Source organism: Rhamphochromis longiceps, linkage group LG12, assembly GCF_057381845.1.
Source record: "Rhamphochromis longiceps isolate RC_006_pf linkage group LG12, R_longiceps_female_GT1.1, whole genome shotgun sequence".
Taxonomy (NCBI): Eukaryota; Metazoa; Chordata; class Actinopteri; order Cichliformes; family Cichlidae; genus Rhamphochromis; species Rhamphochromis longiceps.
The window spans coordinates 39,785,697-39,805,138 of NC_140568.1; the positions used below are offsets into that span (position 1 = coordinate 39,785,697).

Sequence of the window (19,442 nt, forward strand, 5' to 3'; positions counted from 1 at the left end):
CACTTCACTCCAGATAACTTGGCTGTTTCTGTGTTCTCATTGAAGTTGTCATCACTGTGGTGGCTGAATAAACAGCATTAGGCAAATCAAGCTAGCAGTACATAACGAGTGATATGAATGATAATCAAATAATGCCAGTACAAGATGCATGACGGGCTGCAGCAACAAAGTAAACAATAGACACAGAAGGATGATTTGAAATTGTCCCCTTTACTCCTTTGCCCCGTGCCAAGTGTAGATCACCTACTGTAATGAAATCACCAAAAGTTTTGTTTGCCTCTATATTAATTTTTTTTATCTCTCATAATCATCGTGATTAAATTGTGATTATTTAAAATGAGTACTGATTAACCAAATTGAATCCCTTCAGCCTTCAGAACTGCCTTAATTCTTGGTGGCATAGATTAGACAAGGTGGTGGAAACAGTCCTCAGATATTTTGGTCACGGTGGCATCACAGGTGGACATCAATGATGCAAATCCCCCGCTCCACCACATCCCAATGGAGCTATCTTGGATTCTGATCTGGTGGCTGTGGAGGCCATTTGACCACACTCAGCTCATCGTCACATTCAAGAAAGCAGTTTGAAATTATCTGAGCTGCACTGACATGGTGCACCATCCTGCTGGAAGCAGCTGTCAGAAGATGGGTACACTGTGGTCCCAGAGTGGTGGAAGTGGTCAGCAACAATACTCAGATAGCCTGTGGCATTTAAAGGATGCTCAGATGGTACTAAGGTGCCCAGAGTATGCCAAGAAAATATGCCCCTGCTCCATTACACAATTACTGAACTGTTAATATGAGTCGGGATGGATCCATGCTTCCATGTTGTTTACACCAAATTCTAAACCTAACGTCTGAATGTTACAAGAGAAACTGAGACTCATCAGACCAGCCAGAAGTTTTCCAGTCAGTTGTGAACTGTAGCCTCAGTTTCCTCTTCTTAGCTGGTTAGACTGGAACTCTGTGTCTGCCCATCTACTTCGAGTCCAACATGTTGTGCGTTCCAAGGTTCAGAGGTTGTAACAAGCGGTCATTTGAGTTGCTGTAGCCTTTCTGTCAACTCAAAAGCACTTGTTCATTCTCTTCTGCCCTCAGGCATCAACAAAGCATTTTCATCCAGAGGAATCCCGTTCACTAGATATTTTCTCTTATTCGGACCATCTTCTGTAAACCCTAGAGGTGACTATGCCCAGTTTCAACTTCAAGCGTAATTCAAGTAGCTGCCATGTGATTGGCTGATTAAACATTTGGGCAGGTGAACAAGTGTACCTAACAAAGTGGCTGGTGTGTAGAATTCCAATTAAATACGAAAATATAACAAAATTGATACATAACAACTAAACTAAACATGCTTCTGGGAAGAAGCAACAGCCACTGCTGGACAGGAAAGTGTGTGTTGGGTCATTAAATGACTAGAAAATGAGAGCATCGATGCAAAACAATTAATTTGTATTTTTTTTTTAAATCACGAATAATTTGTTTTTTATAATTACGGGACACCACAACCATAACTTAAAATAACATTTAATGAACTGCCCAGCCCTTTTAAGGGCTACACACTACACACCGTGTGTCATGTTCAAAGATTAGGTTCAGACATATTACATACCTATTCCCTTCCCTCCATCTGTTATTATACACAGAAGTATTTAGTTACACAAATAATGAAACAATATGAGTTCAGTTTCCGTATTTAGTACTTTTAATTCCCTATGGTATCAAAACTTTCCACAACAACAATAGTACCTAGAATATATTTTGCATATGCACTGCCATATGATTGTTTTTTCCTACAGTATGATAACGTATGATTCCTATGGTTTTGACAGATCGGCTTTTATCGGATGGATTTTTTTTATTTTTTTTTTGCTTGCTGCTGCACTGCAGAATATCTTAGCTGGTGTAATCTGCCACCATAGTGCTGCAAAAAAAATGTCTTCTAGGGAAAAAAGGCTGTTTGTTCATATAAAGGTTAGTAAAGCACACACACTTCAAACCAATGCAATAAAACAGGACAAAATGGTCAATCGAGATGCAGTCTTAAAGGGTTTTCTGATCGGATATTTATTGCATAGCTTTGCAGAAGACAGGAATTTGATATTTGGTCATACCCGCAACTGTCATATGTGAAACCCTTAGTTTTTCTCTGTAAACTTCGACTCTCCGTCTTCAAAAAAGAAAAAAAAAGCGTGCAACTGCACTTTCCATAAACCGCAGTTGTCTTCTTTTCATCTGTGGTTCAAATGGTTACACCACAGGACTCTGCTGACACCCCACGTTTCTCCGTGTTTCACCGTGAAACGAGCGAACTCGTCAAAAACGTTGCAACGTTTTTGCAAATATTGTTGCCTCTGACGTCCGTTTCTCGTGATGATCAGGAAACAAACAAAACACTTGGTGAGCTTAAACAGAGAGAGGGGGGGGGGGGGGGGGGTGTACTTTGAGAGCTGTCATCCCCGAAAAGGCGCACACACACGCGCACCATCAGAGCGCGCACACGCTCAACACTGCTGGCCTGCAGACTCGCTCAGCTCTGCACTGCCTGGAAACCTGCCCTCCTCCTACATTTCAACTACACTACACTTTCTAGCAGACAGCTGTACCGCAAACATGCACAACTAAAATAATAAATACGTCAATTTTGACAGAGAAACAGCGACAGATACTCACTTCCCCAGCTCCTCGTACAGCTGATATTCATCTGTGAATCGCGTACAGGTTGTCGTGGCCATGTCTCTCCCCTGTCTCTCGCTTCTTCTTGTTAATGAACTCCGAAGATTCGCGGTTAGTTCGGGCTGAATGTGCGTAAAAAAAGTGCAGGTCCGCCCAACAGCGAGACGGCCGGTGGAGCGGAGAAGTGCCTTTTAGGAGGCGCCGAGTGACGGAGGGTTTGATATAAAGAACCGAGGAAGCCTGGGTGGGTGTTCACTCTATCTCTCTTTCTCTCTCCCTCCCTCTCTCTGACAGCTACCGCGCTCTGCGCTCCTATAAACAAGCCAGTTGAGCTACGACATGCCACTTCCTTTTGCGATTTTCACAATAAAAGCTTTGACATTGTCTACGTTCAAAAAAGAAAAAGTTGCAACCTTTGGTTTTCTATTAAACGGCCATTTATTTAGCCTAAGCACTGCCTTAGCATTTTTCCCTGACCAGCCAACTAAGTGCATAAAGTTGGTTTTATATACATTTTTTAAACAAGATGCCAGTTCATGCAATGGTAAGAACAAACTGACTGGAGTATTTGCATGAGTTAAATGATATTATACTCAGCTATATTTCCATTAAAAATTATTTGAGAAAGAATGTTTCCAGGATTCAATTCAGTTCAATTCAGTTTTATTTATACAGCGCCAAATCACAACAACAATAGCCGCAAGGAGCTTTATATTGTAAGGTAGACCCTACAATAATACATACAGAGAAAAACCCAACAATCATATGACCCCCTGTGAGCAAGCACTTTGGCTACAGTGTCACAATGTTTTGTTTTGGGGTTTTTTTTGTCTCTGCTGCTGTTTGGAAGCAGTCTGGCAGAGATTTTAAATGTCCCATATTTGGGCACCAGTTTAGCTCACTGGTTGAGCAGGTACTCATATGTCCTATAGTTAAAACAAGGTTGAAGTTTGACCCCAGTTCTTTGCTGTGTCTCTTACTCTGTTCCCTGTCTAGTCTTCACTGCTAACCTGTCTATAAAGGGAAAAAATGCTCTACTGCTACTTCCTGTGTCCCTTCACCCTCAGAGGAGAACATTACATTTGGGTTTTCTGCACCTTATACACCTCATCATTCTGCTCTGCATAGACCTGTTGCATCCCATGCATCCAAAACAGGACCATAGGGCTCAGGTGGTTATGTCACCAGTACCACAGAAACAATTAAATTGTTTATGTTAATGCTGTTCATAATATTATTTACGAAGACCCTAAAATACTACAGTTCTTCCTGGTGTGCAGGAAGAACTCCCTTTTAACAGGAAGACTCCTTCGGACGGACCGAAGAGTCAGGAAGGGGTATCGTTTTGTGGTTGTGTCTGTTTGAGTAGGTATTTTTCCAACATACTCCCATGCAGTTCTCTGAAAACACAACAGTGTGTAGTGGTGTTTGTAGTCTGAATACTTATTTGTTGAAAGGTGGAACCAGAGCAGGGAGAGGAATCAGGTTTTCCCCCATTCCAGAGTCCTCCGTGATTGGAAGAAACATGAAAAAACATCAAAGATAGACAAAAAAAATACAGTAATCCATTGTTTTAACAATCAGTTTCTGTGGCTGATGGACCAACAACAGAACAAGAGAGACAGCAAGACCAGTTGTACCATATACTTTGGACACAGCCTCCATCTGGCAACAAATGCTCTCTGCAGGCGATCAAACTATCCTTAGCTGTCTGTCAATATAATGCCAACAGAGAACCGTGTTCAGCACCCATATATGTAACCAGCTGAGGGCGAGGGGGGAAAGAATATAAAGTAGAATAGCAAAGAGACAGGAAAGAAAAATTAAAGGATGTTTTACACTAACCTGGTTCACCTCTAATAAGGTTATATAGAAAAAAAAAGGTCTAATCTTAAAAATAGAGACGGTCTGTCTTTTTCCCGAGCCCAAACTGGGAGCTGGATCCAGAGGAGAGGTGAAGGCTCTGTCTTCTGTTCTATTTTTGGAAACTCTAGGAGCCACATATAAGTCTGCAGTGCAAGAGCAAAGAGCACTGTTAGCATAAATTGGCACGATGTGGAAAAAAAGGATTTAAAAGGGAGAAAATGAAGAGAAGCTAATATTGGGAGAACCATGACTTCTCTTTCCAGTGTTTGTTAGCACTCTTTCAGCAGCATTTTCAATCAGCTAAAAGCTTTTTAGAAGTTAACATATTTTTTGATTCCTACACATTTTCCAAGCTGATGATTCCTATTGGTATATTACCACAAGTGGAAGATTCCAGTCGGTGGAAAAGCACAAATGGAAAATATCACTAGCAAACAGCCATTGTTTCCATGAAATGGGTTGTATGCTGAAATTATTTTTTTTCATGTTATTTTACAGTCTTATGAGAATAAAAGCATTTTAGCTATTTGAAAAAGAAGAGTGCCCAGAGTTATTTGATTTTTAAACATTGCTACTGACTATTGACTGGTTCACCTAAAATATTAAAGCTCACCCGAAAAGTGGGATAAGCCTGGCTAAGGGCTAGGCTATATAACCACATGGACCCTTTTCCAGCAGGAAGAACTGATCAGAAATTCATTACTTACAAAAAATAATTTTGAGGCTTTTTGAAAAAATGTGCATTATAGTGAGAAAATAAGAGAAAATGCAAATTTGCCTTTAGAAAATAATACCATTATATAATATGATAAAAGTTGTAATACCATAACGTTATCGTCACTGTTTCCTTTTTTTTTTTTTTTACTGAAAATCAGAAAAGAGTACTGACTATATATTTTGATACTAAGTCCTGACAGCAAAGATTATCTTGGGGTTGTAATGCTCCTGGTGGTTAAAATCAGCAATACAGCTATATTCTCTCTGCATGCATTTAAGTGTGTATTTGGAGCAATTTGAATATGTGATGTTCAATCTTTGAAATACTTGAAGATGATGCACAGCCTACATTTCCTCATTCTTTATCTAAAAAAAATAAGTTAGAAATTTTGTATTTGGTATTATTTTGTATTGTCATTCATTAATATTTGGAGGCGCTCAGTATAGTCTGTATCGACGTGTGTGCATAAACCACTCCTCTCACCATCGCTTTGGTCATGCCACCACATCAGGACTATTTTTTAGCTGCATGCAAAGTGACAGAAAACAGAGCTGGGTAGCATATAATTTATCCTTAAATCTAATAATTTTATTCATGCACCTTTGTGAAGATTAGTAATTAAATGTCATAGTTCACCTATCTTATCCAAATGAGTGCATCCGTCTTCATTTTCGTCTAAGAAACGATGTTGGATTCTATTATGAAAACAGCAATAATGAATTTCCGGTCTCGTGCTGATCAGCTCGGCTAAATTGACGCAGTCAACTTGAGTTGGTTCGCGGCTTCCTGAGCGGCAGCGGAGCTTCGACTCTTTGTCGCTCTCTGGTGGACAAACAGTCCAACGGCAAGCGCGACAACGTAATCGAACACACCTCCCGCCAGCTTGGTGCGTATTTCCAAATAGGGGCAAATATGAGAGAGCTTGTTTCTGCTGTCAAAACGTGCCGCTATGTGTGCAGTAAATAAAAGTTTTCTCTTCAAGTTTGAGGAAGAGTTACATCAGCATCTTCGTGACTTCCTCAAAACAACAAATATGTGTCAAGTAATGGACACAGCTGTGCAGGAAATACAATAAAAACTCATTAAGTATGAAAAAGTGCAAAACTGTATTTAGTACTGGCTACTTTAATGTTAAGCGTATGTAAAAGTACTTTTACTAAAGTGTTCTACCTCAGTATATATTTCATAGCTTATTTCTAAAGCGCAGTTTTGGCACTTTAACTTAGGTAAAGGATCTGAATACCTTCTTTACCACATTGTTTTTATTTTAAATTTTGTTTATTTTACTTATTTGTGAGGATTCAGATTATCCACAGCTTTTGTCCCTCATCACCGTCTGGACTCTCCCAAGAAGTCAAGTTTCATTTCAGATAGTGTTGGACAATGACTGGTTGCAGTTTAACCTCTACTCCTGAGGTCCACATCCTCTTTAGTGAAAATGGTTTCACTGATCTGAGCTCTACCCAAAATGCGTGAAAAGCCTACACACTGCCAATAAAAACTACAGACATCAACTCAGCAGTTAGCAGATTTCTTGGAAGGACACGCTGACTAATAATGAATGTTGAATGTTCTATCTGCATCTTTTCTTAATGAGCTGGACTCAAGACCTGGACAGAGGACATTGTGAAATTGGCCGGCAAAGCCTGAAATGGGCTAGAACAGAAACAAATACTCTTCAGAGAAATGCACACAAAAAAATAACTGTGATTAATCGTGAGAATCTGGGAGGATAAGAAGGTAACAAGATCTAAAAATAAAAGCTGTGAGATCAGAGACACGAGGACTAAGAATGAGACAGAGTTTGATGCAGGCCCAGATGGCTGCTGGTAATCAGATTACCTCTGAAAGAAACCATTCGCTGCAGGACAAATATTATTACAGCACTGACCTTTTAAACTCTGTCGTTATGAGATCAAATCTTCATAGGTTATTTAAAAATAAGCACCTTTCTACTTAAGCACTTCTGTCAATAAAACCTTTCTTCACAAGAAGAGATCACAAGAGGTGTTGGTCTGAAATAAGTAATCTCAGATATTTCAAAGAATGACTCGTGGACGAGGTAAATTTACAGTTCCCAAAATATACGAAGACAATACCTTCAGTAATTCTATGACACTGTGTAGTTTCACCCAAATCACAAGGTTTATATTTGCTGTTTTCTGAGAAAACTCCGTTGTTCTCGTATTCTTTGCAGTAGCACCACCATGGTTTGTTGGTCCAATGCACTTTATGAAAGAAACCTGAAACATTTTTTTTTTTTTACATATTTTCTGTTGAGAGCCAATGAGCAATTGTTGGCATTTAGCTCAAAGCACCCAGGGCTCAACTACAACCTCACAGAGTGTGTCAAACTACACGTGCCCCCCGCAGCCCCTCGCCCATGCTTCAGCAACATGCTTGAGTGTTACTTGTAGCAACATAATTGCTGTGAATTAATGTTATCAGCCACGTGGACTCATTAGACAGTTGCCCCTTTGGCCACAAATGAATCTGCTGCTGCAAGATGACACCTGAAACTTCCCTTCTTGACTGAGTTCATTTATTTATTGGACATATTTCTCACACAGAAACACATTCTGGGCATCGCACACACACTGAGACACACGTACACAAAAATCTCAGGCAAAGATTAGAGACTTTCCACGATAGAGGAATAAATGAACAGTCCATTCAAAACAAAAGAAGTCACACAAACATAAATAATATCACAGCAGTCCTTCAACAGATCAAATATTGCATCATTTGAAATGTCTCCATGCATTCCTTATATATCTGACTATAGACTTTCCTCATTACTCGATTACATTACTGTATGAGAGCTTTGTTCCTCCTGTGGTTGTTGTTTGAGGTGGATACTCTGTGGTTTCATCTTGTGTTAAAGACGTTGTATCCACATAAATATGTAAATATGTGTGTGTGTGTGTCACTGCAGCAGGCGGACAGAGTTGACGTGGAGATGGTAGAGGAAGTCTGCGTAGGACGCGCCTCCATTGGGGCTCTTGTCTTCCACAAGGTGGCGCTGCAGGGCCTCCTCGCAACTGTCGCCCTGCTTTACCACCCACAGCTGAAAAAGAACGATACGCAGGAGGTTACGCTTTCGAAAGCGTCTCCGGTCTTAAGTCGTGCTAATCTGTACACAGCTGCATTACATATACACACCAAGACTCAAAACACGAGTTTCTGCAGCTAACCCCGTCTGTGTCTATGACCTGGAATCACAGGGTGCTACTGTGAAGAAGGCATCGGGCTCTGCAGGGAAACTTTCTTGCAAGATTTCAGCTTGCAGCTGATACATAACTCACCTTCTCCAGAGGAGTTAATGTTCCAGATAATAAATAAGCCCCTACAAAACCTACTGACTGATTCTGTACAAAACGGCATCACCATTCCTGAAAGAAGCAGTGTATCTCAGCGTGCAGGTTTATAGCTCAAATGAGAGCTGGGAACAGATGTGGACTGAACTCGCTGAGATGACAGCAGATGTGTAACATAAGGTCATCATACTGGGGTGATGCTGTCTGAACAAATAAGCTCAGCCTTCAGCTGCAGTTGACACAGCCGCTCACCTTGCGCGTGCACGATGCCCCTGAGTTCAGTGTGTTGATCAGGGATCGGATACTGATGGACAGATGGTTTTCCAGAACTGGCAGCTTGGTCTGGAGGAAAAAACGGAACAAAAATGAAAAAGAAACACCTGAAAAATATATTTTTTAAAAGAACTTCTCATTCCACATAAACTGCTTTGTGGATGACATTTTCATAGGTGTGTTTTTATAGCACTTTGTTACAAACAAAAGCAATCATCACTTTATGTACTTGCATTTTCTTTTTTTACTAAAAGAGCTGAGATTTAACAGTTTTATGGGCTTTTGTGTTTTGTTTTTTTACTCTGGCCACTTTTGACTAACATCTACTGACTCAACAGAGTAGGACAGTTAAACTCCCTCCCCCACACACACATATTAAAATGATTACAGAATGATGGCCTTACTGTTTGTTAATTCAGTCATGCAAACTGGCTGAATGTTGAAATATGACCAAAAGGCTCACTAACACTGATGGTGAGCTAGTGCACCTCTAAATAAACAAGCAGGACTGTCAGAAACAGTGCTCGCAGCATCAGTGGTCTATCTTACTCCTAACATCCAACATGACACTGCTGAATCCTCCCTCAAGGTCCTGGAGTGCATCTGTGGCCACTAAGTTTTATAGAGTGAAGCAGCTGCACCTTGGTGTGGACGACGCTCATGCTTCAGGATTTCCTCCAGAAGAAACAAGCTCGCAGGATCAGGAAACTTAGGTGGTTCTTTGGTGGAGTCCAGACAAGTTCAATTATCAGAAAAGACGCTAAATCATACATTTAACGTTACAGCTGGGCCCTTCTGTGTGGAGTTTTTTCGACTTGTTTTCTCTGTCATGTGATTCGATAACTCTGAATTGACGGGAAAGTATACGTTTAAAGAGACTGAGCTCATGGCTCATTGTTAGTCAGTGGTGATAGTCTCGGTTGTTATGCAGCTGTACTGTTTAAAAGACTGTGAAACCTGCAGTCAGCTGAGACTGAAGAAGTCACTCGGATGAGTGAAAGCGCTGCAGATAAACAGAATCAACTTTCCTGGGTTTTACTCGGATTATTGAGCGTGCATCCCAACCCAGATGATTATGCTGTGAGCTCTGGTTAGACAAGCATTCATGTTACACTGAATGGCATTTGTTTCTGGAGTAATCTCTGATGATCAGACGCGCTTCCAGTTTAAGTGCATTTAGTTTATTTTTTAACACGGTGGCTGCTTTGCTTTAATGGCCTCCATGGTCACAATGGGCTAAAAAATCTCTGCTTTATGTGCTGCTCCACCAGTAAGTGACCACACGGTGTGCATGTCTATTCATCTTCTCTGCGCTCTTATAACAGATACCCCATTCTTCACTCTCTGTGAGGTGGTTGCAGGATTAGAAAGCTGCATGCTCAGAGGTTTTTGACTTGTGATCACCTCCATGGGAGAAATATTGCCCGACTATAAAACTAGCTGAAATGTTGACGGTAATTTTAGTGTCCAGGGGGGCAGCAGAGCGAGGGTTCAGCGGTCAGAATGAAATAAAACAGTGAAGATGTAAAACTGAAAAAGCATTGCCTCTGCAGCAACCTCCCTTGATACATTTAATTTCACTCAAATAAGCAGCCAGCTTCAGTCCCTTTAGTTCACGTTTGCCTGTTTATGCACGACGACTGCAGCGCTTTAGTCTCTGCTGTAACTGCAGAAAATAAATCATTCATCCGATTCATGTGGTGTTGACGTGGGAAGCGACCGTACGGTGTGCCTCTTATCTTTTATCTCCATGCCCTCATAAATGCATAGTGTTTTCTGTGTATATGTTATTGTAATGAAGTTGTTTTTGAAAATGTAATGTTATTAAATATGACTCATTTTAATGAGTACATCAAAAATGAGAGCAGAAATTACATTATGGTAGACTTCTGTGACCCTTTCCATCAAAATAACAAAGCTCTGCTCTGTAAATCAGTTATTATAGTGATCACATTTTATTTACAATAAAGTAATAAATATATTTATCATCATAAAGAAAGAAAATTTAAATACCACTAAAATCTGACATAATCTCTTCTATGCATCCATATCTTTCCTCAATCCTCACCTCTCCAGAGGGCAGGGATGAAAAACAGCTGGTGTTGAAGAGCTCAACCAGTGTGCATGCTGGGACTTGGGTGCCCACCCATAGCAGCAGCGTGAGGGGTGTATGAACCAAATAAAGACCTCTGGGCTCCAGGCTAGCTGCAGAGCAGCGCAGTGCCTCCTCTGGTTTTGGAAGGTTGGAGCTGTCAGTTGATAAAGGCTGCAGGTGACGGAGGAGTGAAAAGCTGAATTTAGTAAAAGTCTTCAAAGCTCAAAATGGCACAAGTGGAACTGTCCAATGGTGCAAAGGCTAAGCTAATGGTGACTATTTAAAGGAGCAATCACTTACTAAATACATAGCGTTGCTATTTTAAGCGCAATCTCTATGCTGACTTGTTCAATGGAAAAAGAGGTCACAGTTCACCACTAATGCAGGGCTGGAGAAATACTAGTTTGTCAATGACTCATCAGCACCGTGGCCTGTGCTGCCTGGCTGTGACTGCACTCTGTTCTTAAAATAGAGAATAGTTTGCTACATGTAACAGGAAATCAATCCTTTCTCTTTCTCCTTTCGTTTTATGAATGAAAAACTAAACTGTGCAGACAGTTTTTCTGCTGAAACCTCACTGCATTTAAATATATATGTAAATTTAAAAATCACGGTAATGATACAATTAAAAATAAATAAAGTAATTTTTAATACAGCTAGTGACACTTATTGTACCATAAGAATAAATTCTTCTTGCTTTTAGAATATCTCATCACGACATGTGAGCATAAATTCTAACCATTTCTCTCTGCTTCATCCAAATGAGCATCTGACACTATTTTGAAGTTACTTTATCACAACTTTATCCTGACATATTAGCGTCACTCTGATCAAGAACACCTTTATTTAACAGAATAAAGACATGTAAGACAAACTCCCATGTGTTGATGGCACTGACCAGAGGCAGCAGCAGAGGGTAGAAGTGTGTGGCAGTGCTGCAGGTGTCCATGCGCAGCACCTGGCAGCGCTGCTGCAGGCGCTGATGGATGGAGCTCCTCAAGCCTGGCAGCAGCACTTCACTCTTCCTCAGGCTGTTGATGTAAACAGGAAGAGCTCGCAGATACTGAGGAAGAACCAGCTACAGGACGCACACAGTGCAGTACGTATGGTCAGCAAGATTCAAAACAATTCAACTATGTGCAATATAATAAAACCATAAAAAGCGGGACATGTGTACGCAATGTTCTCACCTGCCCCGCGGACACTGAAGCAGAGCAGCAGTGTTTTCGATAGGACGCCAGCGCTTCCGTAACCTCCGTCTGCAGCTCCTCCCTCAGCTCCTGCAGGGGGCGCTCCTGTACTGCACAGTACACTGACCAGACAGAACGAAGGCATCATTTGAATATCATTTGGTAGCTTCAGATGTCAATATTTATGAGGATGTTGGTGCCTTTATTAAAAGAAGAGAAGACAACATCAATACCTCAGAATCTTTACATCAAGCTTCATTCAGACCTCAGTGTAAATGCCGTCACTTTACAGGGGCGAGTGAATAATTTTACCAAGATGCCACATGAGAGACTGTAAAGCTGCATCTATAAGCTTTTAAAGAGATAAACTTACTATTGCACAGACTTACAAAAACCCCAAATAAAACTGGTAAACAGATAATTAATAGCACGAGATAGGTGGTTTTAATGACGTCATATTTTTATTAATAATAATATTAAAAAATATTACAGATTATTGAGCGCAGATAATTGTATATTGATTAATTTCAGGTTTTCATGCAATTTTCATTATGTTTAGGATTGACTCACCTAAATATTTTAGTATTTGAATATTTGTTCACTTTAAGGATTTAGTTATTTATTCGTCTTAAAAAGCAGAAAGCTGTTTAATCTGACTTTCGTTTCCTTGGTGTTGCTCTCTGCTCCTGTTCTGTTTATCGAGTGACAGAAGGCTGCAGCTCTCTGAGTCTTCATATTACATGAAAGTAGAGCTGAAATCCCAGCAGGACTCCTTCCTTTAACTTGTGTGTAGGTAGATTTTGTCACACAATATAATTTATATTGTTATAAAGTTAGAAAAGATCAAAGACAGCTCTAATAGTCTACCCGTGAACAGTGCAAACTCCTTACTCTTCTTGCAATAGAAGGTGAGTAGTGTTTGGGCCTGGTAGTGACGAAAGGTGTCCTGTAGCTGACGTGAGCACCGCAGGGTCAGAGTGTGAACCCTGGTCCTCCGGTCTCCTGTCTGGAGGGTGTAAGATAAAACAACCTGACACACAGGACAAAAGGGAAAAAAACAGGTTTAGTGTACAGCTAACATGTAAACTGGTTCCCAGTATGTGCAGTTACTGTTTCATCGATACATCGATATCACCTTATTTGTAAACTACATCAGCAAAAAAGCTTTAAAATTGTCACTATAATGGATTTAAATGACAGACCCACCTGTATGGCTACGCCCCTCGTCTCATCCAGAGCTCTGGTGTGTGCGAGCTCCACAGCCAGTGTGGTCCACGTATCGAGGGTGGCCAAAGTGACACGTCCAGGGTTAGAACCAGGAACAAACAGCCCGTAACAGCCGGACACGCGTAAATCTAGTGAGACGCGTACATGTAATGGAAGCATTTCTGCAGAGCACTCCCTGCAAAATCTTAACTAAGAAATAAATCTCACCTTTGCTGACAAATATCCTGAGCTCAGCCTTGTAGCCTGTGTGTGTCTCTACAGTCCTCTTTAGATCAGTGCTGAAACGCTCTCTGTCCAATTCTCCCTGTGGAGCATATAAAAAAGATACCAGTTTACAACCAGACCTCACAAAACATTTTCCAAATCGTCATTATACAGATACAGATAAAAGACCTCCTGCAGTACTGATAAATCTGATGGCCTCTTTGATTTTCTCCAGATGGCTTTTTTCTAGTTCCATCTGCTTGTCTGCTGATGTAAGAATCTAGACCTCCTGTTTTTATTCTTGGTTTAAAAAGCACCATTTGTCACATGTATTTGCACACATTTTAAACAGGATTTGTAAGAGTGAAGCAGAATGTAATTTGTCACCCCATTAGGATAACTAACTGCAGGCTGTAGGCTTTAAATTGAGCTGGACTTTAGTGTAGTGTCATTTTTAGTTACTGTGTCTCCCATGTGGCAACCTTCATGGTTATAAATATGCCATGTTTGATGTTGCAGTGTTTACAACCATCACTTAATTCAGTATTATTCAACGTCCAGGATTTTAACCATTTCATTTGTGGAATTCTCAGTGAAACAGTAGGAAAAGCCGCTGATTTACCTGGAGGTGGCTGTAAGTGTGCAGAGCTCCACCTGTCAAATATGGAATGTCGCCTGGCCAAGCCCCACCCACATCTTGGTGAGAGAGGACAAACAGATGAACACCACATCCCTGATGGACGCACTCCTTGACCACTGACACGGCCTGTTCTGATGGCTGAAAGATGGACTGTGGGAGGGGGAGGAGAAAGAAATTTACATATGGTGAGGGGTCATTCACCAAGGATGAGTTCAACGGTTACATTGCGACCCTAGTACCCACAGATGTTTACACCTTATGGCATTGAGATAGTCTACCTTTGGTTTGTTGGTGCCAAAGAAGCCTGAGCTTGTATGTCCAGTCTCTATCAGAGAGGTAGTATGGAAGATCAGCAGCTTGCCAGGACAACCCAGACCCTAGTTTGTAATACAGTCAGTTATGATTTTATCAATATTTAATGCAGCCACATCGCACAAAGAAAAACCTTTAATTGTGACATTTAGCCTGATGAAGTTTAGTGCAGTTATGCCAAACCTGTAGTACAGCAAGTCCTGCTTTGACAGGCAGCTCCATGGGAACTCCACCGGAGTCAGTTCCTTCTGTGTTGAACTGAGGAACGAGTTGTAACACGCTGCATGAAGAACAGAGACAAACAGATTGTGAAACTCATAAAAGACATCAAGACAAGACTATACTTACATCAGAGTTTAAAAACAGTGGCACCTGCAAGTGCTCTGCAAGTGCTACCAATCAGCCTCCTAGCACTTATGGTATCAATTTGAAATTCCTGGGTGACTTCCTAAGTAAGTGCATTAACAAACTTGAATGTAAATGACACCTAACCGCCTGCCTGCCAGGGTTTTGTGGTAATTAGCATACTAGCATTGTTTTCCTAAAAACATGTCTACCATGGGTTAGGGTTATTAGGGTAATAGGGCTATTATCTACCTTATTAAGCCATAAAAACAGCTCATGAGTTTAATTTTTGTAAACGAGGAAAGGTGAGAAATAAAATGGCAATAAGACAGAGTTCACCTGTTTGTGATGGGTCAAGTTAATTGCTGCATTATCAGAAACAGCCTGCATGTAAATGCCAGCTTGACCCCACATGGTCGCACACCTGGTACCTGTGTTTGAAGCAATCATTTCAAAGGCAACACGATTGCAGGTTTATTGCATACATTTGCAATTATTTTGCCTGTTCTATAGTCTCCAGCCAGCGTTTTCACTATAGTGACTGCAGCATTTGTGGCACCACAGTGGTCAAGGCCACTGAATGAGATCAGGGGAGTAACCATGACAAATGTGCCAAATTCCACAGCTTTTTATCAACATGGACCTCAAACGTTGTGGTTGCCTGTGCTGATTCCCTGCTTTGCTACCAATAAAAGATAAAATATTACTTGAAAGAGTGAAACATGAAACACTGACATGAACAAAGTAGCACCACTGCATCAGTTCGTCATACAGACTCGGCAAAATACATCTGAAAAAACTGCTAGCATCTCTGTTACCTGTCGATGCTGCTGATACAGTCTTTGAGGGGCACCAGAAGTCCTTCCCTCACAGGAAGCTGCAGGTCTTCTGTCTCTGTGATGACCAGCATGTGTGGGCGGGACAGTTCAGGAGTGAGGTCGTAGAGGTGGATCCTGCTGTCATACGTCATCAAACCAACACGGACATCTAAAGCATCACCATCCTCCCTAAACACACAGGATGAAACCTTAAAGACAAACCAGGATTTATCAAAATTGCACAGGAATATTACTGAACACTGTTTTACCTGTTCATAGAGTTAAGCAGCATTTGTATTTGTTGTGTTACAAATTCCAAGTGTCCTCCTCTCAGTGCTGAGACAGACACATCTATGGCTAGAAGGAGTGCAGCAGCTTCCCCCTGAAACAATATGACAAGCGTGTCACAGTTGTACTTAAATTTCACAAAGCCTGTTTTCAAGAGCAGCTAATGATCATCAACGTGCAAACAAAACTGTAAATGGGTAACCTTCTGAGAATTGAGGATTTCATATGACCCCGTGCTGAGTTCAGGCCTCTTCTCCTTATCAAGCCGAACCCCGTTCACACCATTGGTAGGCTGGTAGTGCTGCCATGGTACTGAAACACAAGAGAAGCCAGACAAACTGCAGCTACACAAAAAGCAACAAAATACAACAAACTACACTCAGTTTGTCCACAGCAGTTCAATACACTGAAATGGCTTTTAAACTTCTTACTTGTCTTCATTCCACCAATATTTTAAGTATTTTTACTCAAACAAGTACGTTCCATAAATCCATAAAGTCTTCAGGTCAAAAAGACACAAAATATTTTTCTGTTAATAAACAGTACAGTGTAGAAAAAGTTGGTAAAAAAACAAACTATTGAAGGAAACAAAAGACAGTACAAATTTAATTTAATTTAAAGTGAAAGCAAGGAGTTTATTATCAAGCTCGACCCCTGGAATACACGACTGCCCTTAGTGTTTGTACAGACCACATAACTACTGCATAGATGAAGTTTAGTGTATTTGAATTTAATCAAATATAGTTTTTTTTTGTATTTCTGGTATTTGTGAGTTTACCTTCTCTCTGTTAAATCTTACCTTCACTGAGTTTGCCACAGAAGGGGCAGTAAAACCTTTGACCACAATCCTGCCAGCCCATCGCTGGACACATGGAAGCTCCACACCCCCCACAGCCCACAACACACTCTGTCTCTTTGCACAGTGGGAGTGGCTTCTAGAGGCAACAAACAAACACATTTAATGCATCTAATATCTAAATGCCATATTAGTTGATTGTAGCAACAGTATTGTAGCTTCATCTCCATTTTTAACAGAATATGAAGCAAACTGAGCAGCGAGAAACTAACCTCTTCAGCACTTTGTTTTACCAGAGGGGTGATCAGAGCGCCCAGCGGCAGACAGCTAAGCAGAGCGGCCTGACCCTCACAGGGCACACAGTACGAAGTGGAGCGGATGGCAAAAGGACTTGCATTACCTACAACAGAGATAAGCACAGAGGATCAAAGATGGGATGCAGGTTTTAAGTAATGGTGATGCACTGGTGAATATGCCATCTGCAACCAGAGTGCTGGATAAAATAAATTTAGGAATACAGACAGTTTTGTGTGTGTTCACCTCTGTCCTCTACGATACAGGAAGTAGTTGCCAATGGAGGAAGACTGGAAAAAGGCTCAGAGGTAAAAACCTTCCCCTCCCACTCAGCCTTGTCTTCCGTCATCACCTTCACCTAAGGCCAAGAGAGAAACAAGAGGCGGAATCAAGAATATGTTAACATTTCAGAGGAAAGACATATACGTGTAAATGCATGGAATTAAGGATAAATACTAAGCTGCAAAAGAAACAAGCAGAAATAGTTAACGATACTTTACATTAATGGAAATTAGACATATTAGGGAGAGAACATGCATCGTCCTTCAGACTAAAAGCCTGAGAGAAGTTGAAGAGAACATTGTTCTTCACTTTAAAGGAGCAGACAGGAGTTAGTTAGGAAAAGACAGAAAGGTAAGAGGATAAAAGAACTTACAGCGCTAGGCAGTAGCTCTGGGTCCAGACCATAACGAGATTCAGAGTTAAGAGACTGCAGAGAGGAAAGGTAAAAGCTCATTCTCAGAGCTAAGATGACACACAGGTGATAACAGAGTCAACACGAGCTGATGTTCAACCTAGTTTCTGATTCTAAAGAATAAAGGTTCCTCAGTTTTACAGCAGAGTAAACACACGTGAAGAAGTTAGCTTATAATGTTAGAAACTTATAAACAACTTCCTTAAATTTATGGGGTTCTAAAGACTAAGAAATTATTTTGCTATAAATTATTAGAATTATATATATGCATATTTAATATTAGATGTTTCCTCACCTGAGGTGTGAAGCTTTTGACCTGTGCAGCTGCAGTGGGAACAAACTGGTTTATGTTTTCTGGGGAGAAAGGGGAGATCCAGAATAGTAATAAGTGGTCTATTTTTATTCACACTACAGCACATGACATCTGATTAATATTAATGAACTCACCTCCAGAGTGTGCTGGAAGTGTCCACTGAGGCTGCTGTTCGATGGGAGATGTGGGCGAGGCATGATTGTGAGTAAATACTGCAGATGATCTGGCATTTGCTCCCTCAAATCCAGGCTGAGGTATACACTGTAGACTCTCGTTTTCATATAAAGGAGGCCTAATGGGCAAATGATTTTGATGTGGTGACTGAGGTCCATTTACTGAATCCTGCTGTGTGTAGGGATGCTGGAAATGTTGAGCTACAGCTTGGTAAGGGTTGTGAGGGGAATGAAGTGATGTCCATTGGGTGTCACAAGGATGAATGTCTTCATTCATGTTACCTCCTTGGCTTGCAGCTGGAATCGTGGCTGAAACATCAGGAATGACTGGCTGCACACTGTGGTCGGTGTTATTAACATGTAACAAGCTGTTATGAGGATTGTTGTTATTGGGTGAAAATACAGTGAAGTCTCTCTGGAAGCTGGAGCTGGACATCTGGAGGTGGTTGTAGCAAGGAGTGTAATCAGAAGGAGACCTCAGGTTGAGATGCTGAAAGCTGGGCAGAGGGTCAAAGAGGTGTCTTGGAGGTGAAGCTGTGGACCAGTCCTTCTGACCCGCCCACGGCTGGCAGGGTGTCTGGCTCTGATTGGCTGAGGGGACGTCCATCATGCTCCATAACCATCACTGATAGGTGTATTTCGTTTTGGAGGCGTCACCTAAAGAGAAAACAGAAAAATATATCAGGAGGGTTGTAATGTGATCCTGCGCTCTCCACTGACACAGGTTAGATTTTGGAATACGTTGCATTTTCAAAAACACAGATTTTTCGCTATGAGTTCAGTTTCTATGATTTTTAAGCAAATTTTAGCAGAAACTGTCGAGTCTACATAACCGCTAGCTGTCCTTCGGATAGCACCGGATCTAAATGATCATGAAACAGATCAGTAACAGTACACATAAGCAAACACGATGAGATAAAACACCAATGACTCAAGAAACAAATTCATATTCGGTTATAAAAGACTTAATACCCTCGGACATCAAAGGAAACGGCGGGCTCCGCATGCAGCACTTGAACATTTGCGTCCTCATTTTCGCCTCCCCTACACCGGAAGCGAAATGCTTTACGTTATATTAAAATGTAGAAGAATGCACGAATGCAATAATAGTAGTTTTTTAAGCGTTTGATAGTAGCTCCAGCATCCCCGGTTCCCGTTATACACCTGAGACTCACTGCAATGGAAGCGTCATCACGCTGGAAA

The 19,442-nt window shown here is 41.1% G+C and overlaps 2 protein-coding genes across 15 annotated transcripts in view; both read right to left on the bottom strand.

Annotated features, from left to right (window-relative positions):
* camk2b1 (calcium/calmodulin-dependent protein kinase (CaM kinase) II beta 1) overlaps positions 1-2,950 on the bottom strand; it is a 79,636-nt gene extending 76,686 nt beyond the window's left edge. For 13 of the 14 annotated variants that reach the window (XM_085426314.1, XM_085426306.1, XM_085426313.1 and 10 more), the window contains exon 1: positions 2,674-2,950. In XM_085426314.1, the coding sequence (XP_085282440.1) occupies positions 2,674-2,735 (62 nt within the window). In that variant the 5' untranslated portion in view covers positions 2,736-2,950. The remainder of the gene's footprint in view (positions 1-2,673) is intronic. The other variant, XM_085426315.1, reaches the window with a different exon arrangement.
* A 4,838-nt stretch (positions 2,951-7,788) lies between these two features.
* Positions 7,789-19,440, bottom strand: LOC146657927 (protein transport protein Sec24C). Its single transcript, XM_085426316.1, has 21 exons — positions 19,212-19,440; positions 18,201-18,896; positions 18,049-18,107; positions 17,715-17,768; positions 17,306-17,417; positions 17,038-17,165; positions 16,769-16,904; positions 16,172-16,281; positions 15,951-16,063; positions 15,682-15,870; positions 14,702-14,798; positions 14,485-14,583; positions 14,189-14,356; positions 13,570-13,666; positions 13,342-13,490; positions 13,027-13,165; positions 12,136-12,257; positions 11,844-12,023; positions 10,919-11,116; positions 8,830-8,919; positions 7,789-8,327 (listed from the first exon to the last, which is right to left on the bottom strand). Exons 2-21 carry the CDS (start codon positions 18,847-18,849, stop codon positions 8,187-8,189), a joined length of 3,030 nt encoding a protein of 1,009 aa, XP_085282442.1. The 5' UTR covers positions 18,850-18,896; positions 19,212-19,440; the 3' UTR covers positions 7,789-8,186.
* Between the last annotated feature and the right edge of the window lie 2 nt (positions 19,441-19,442).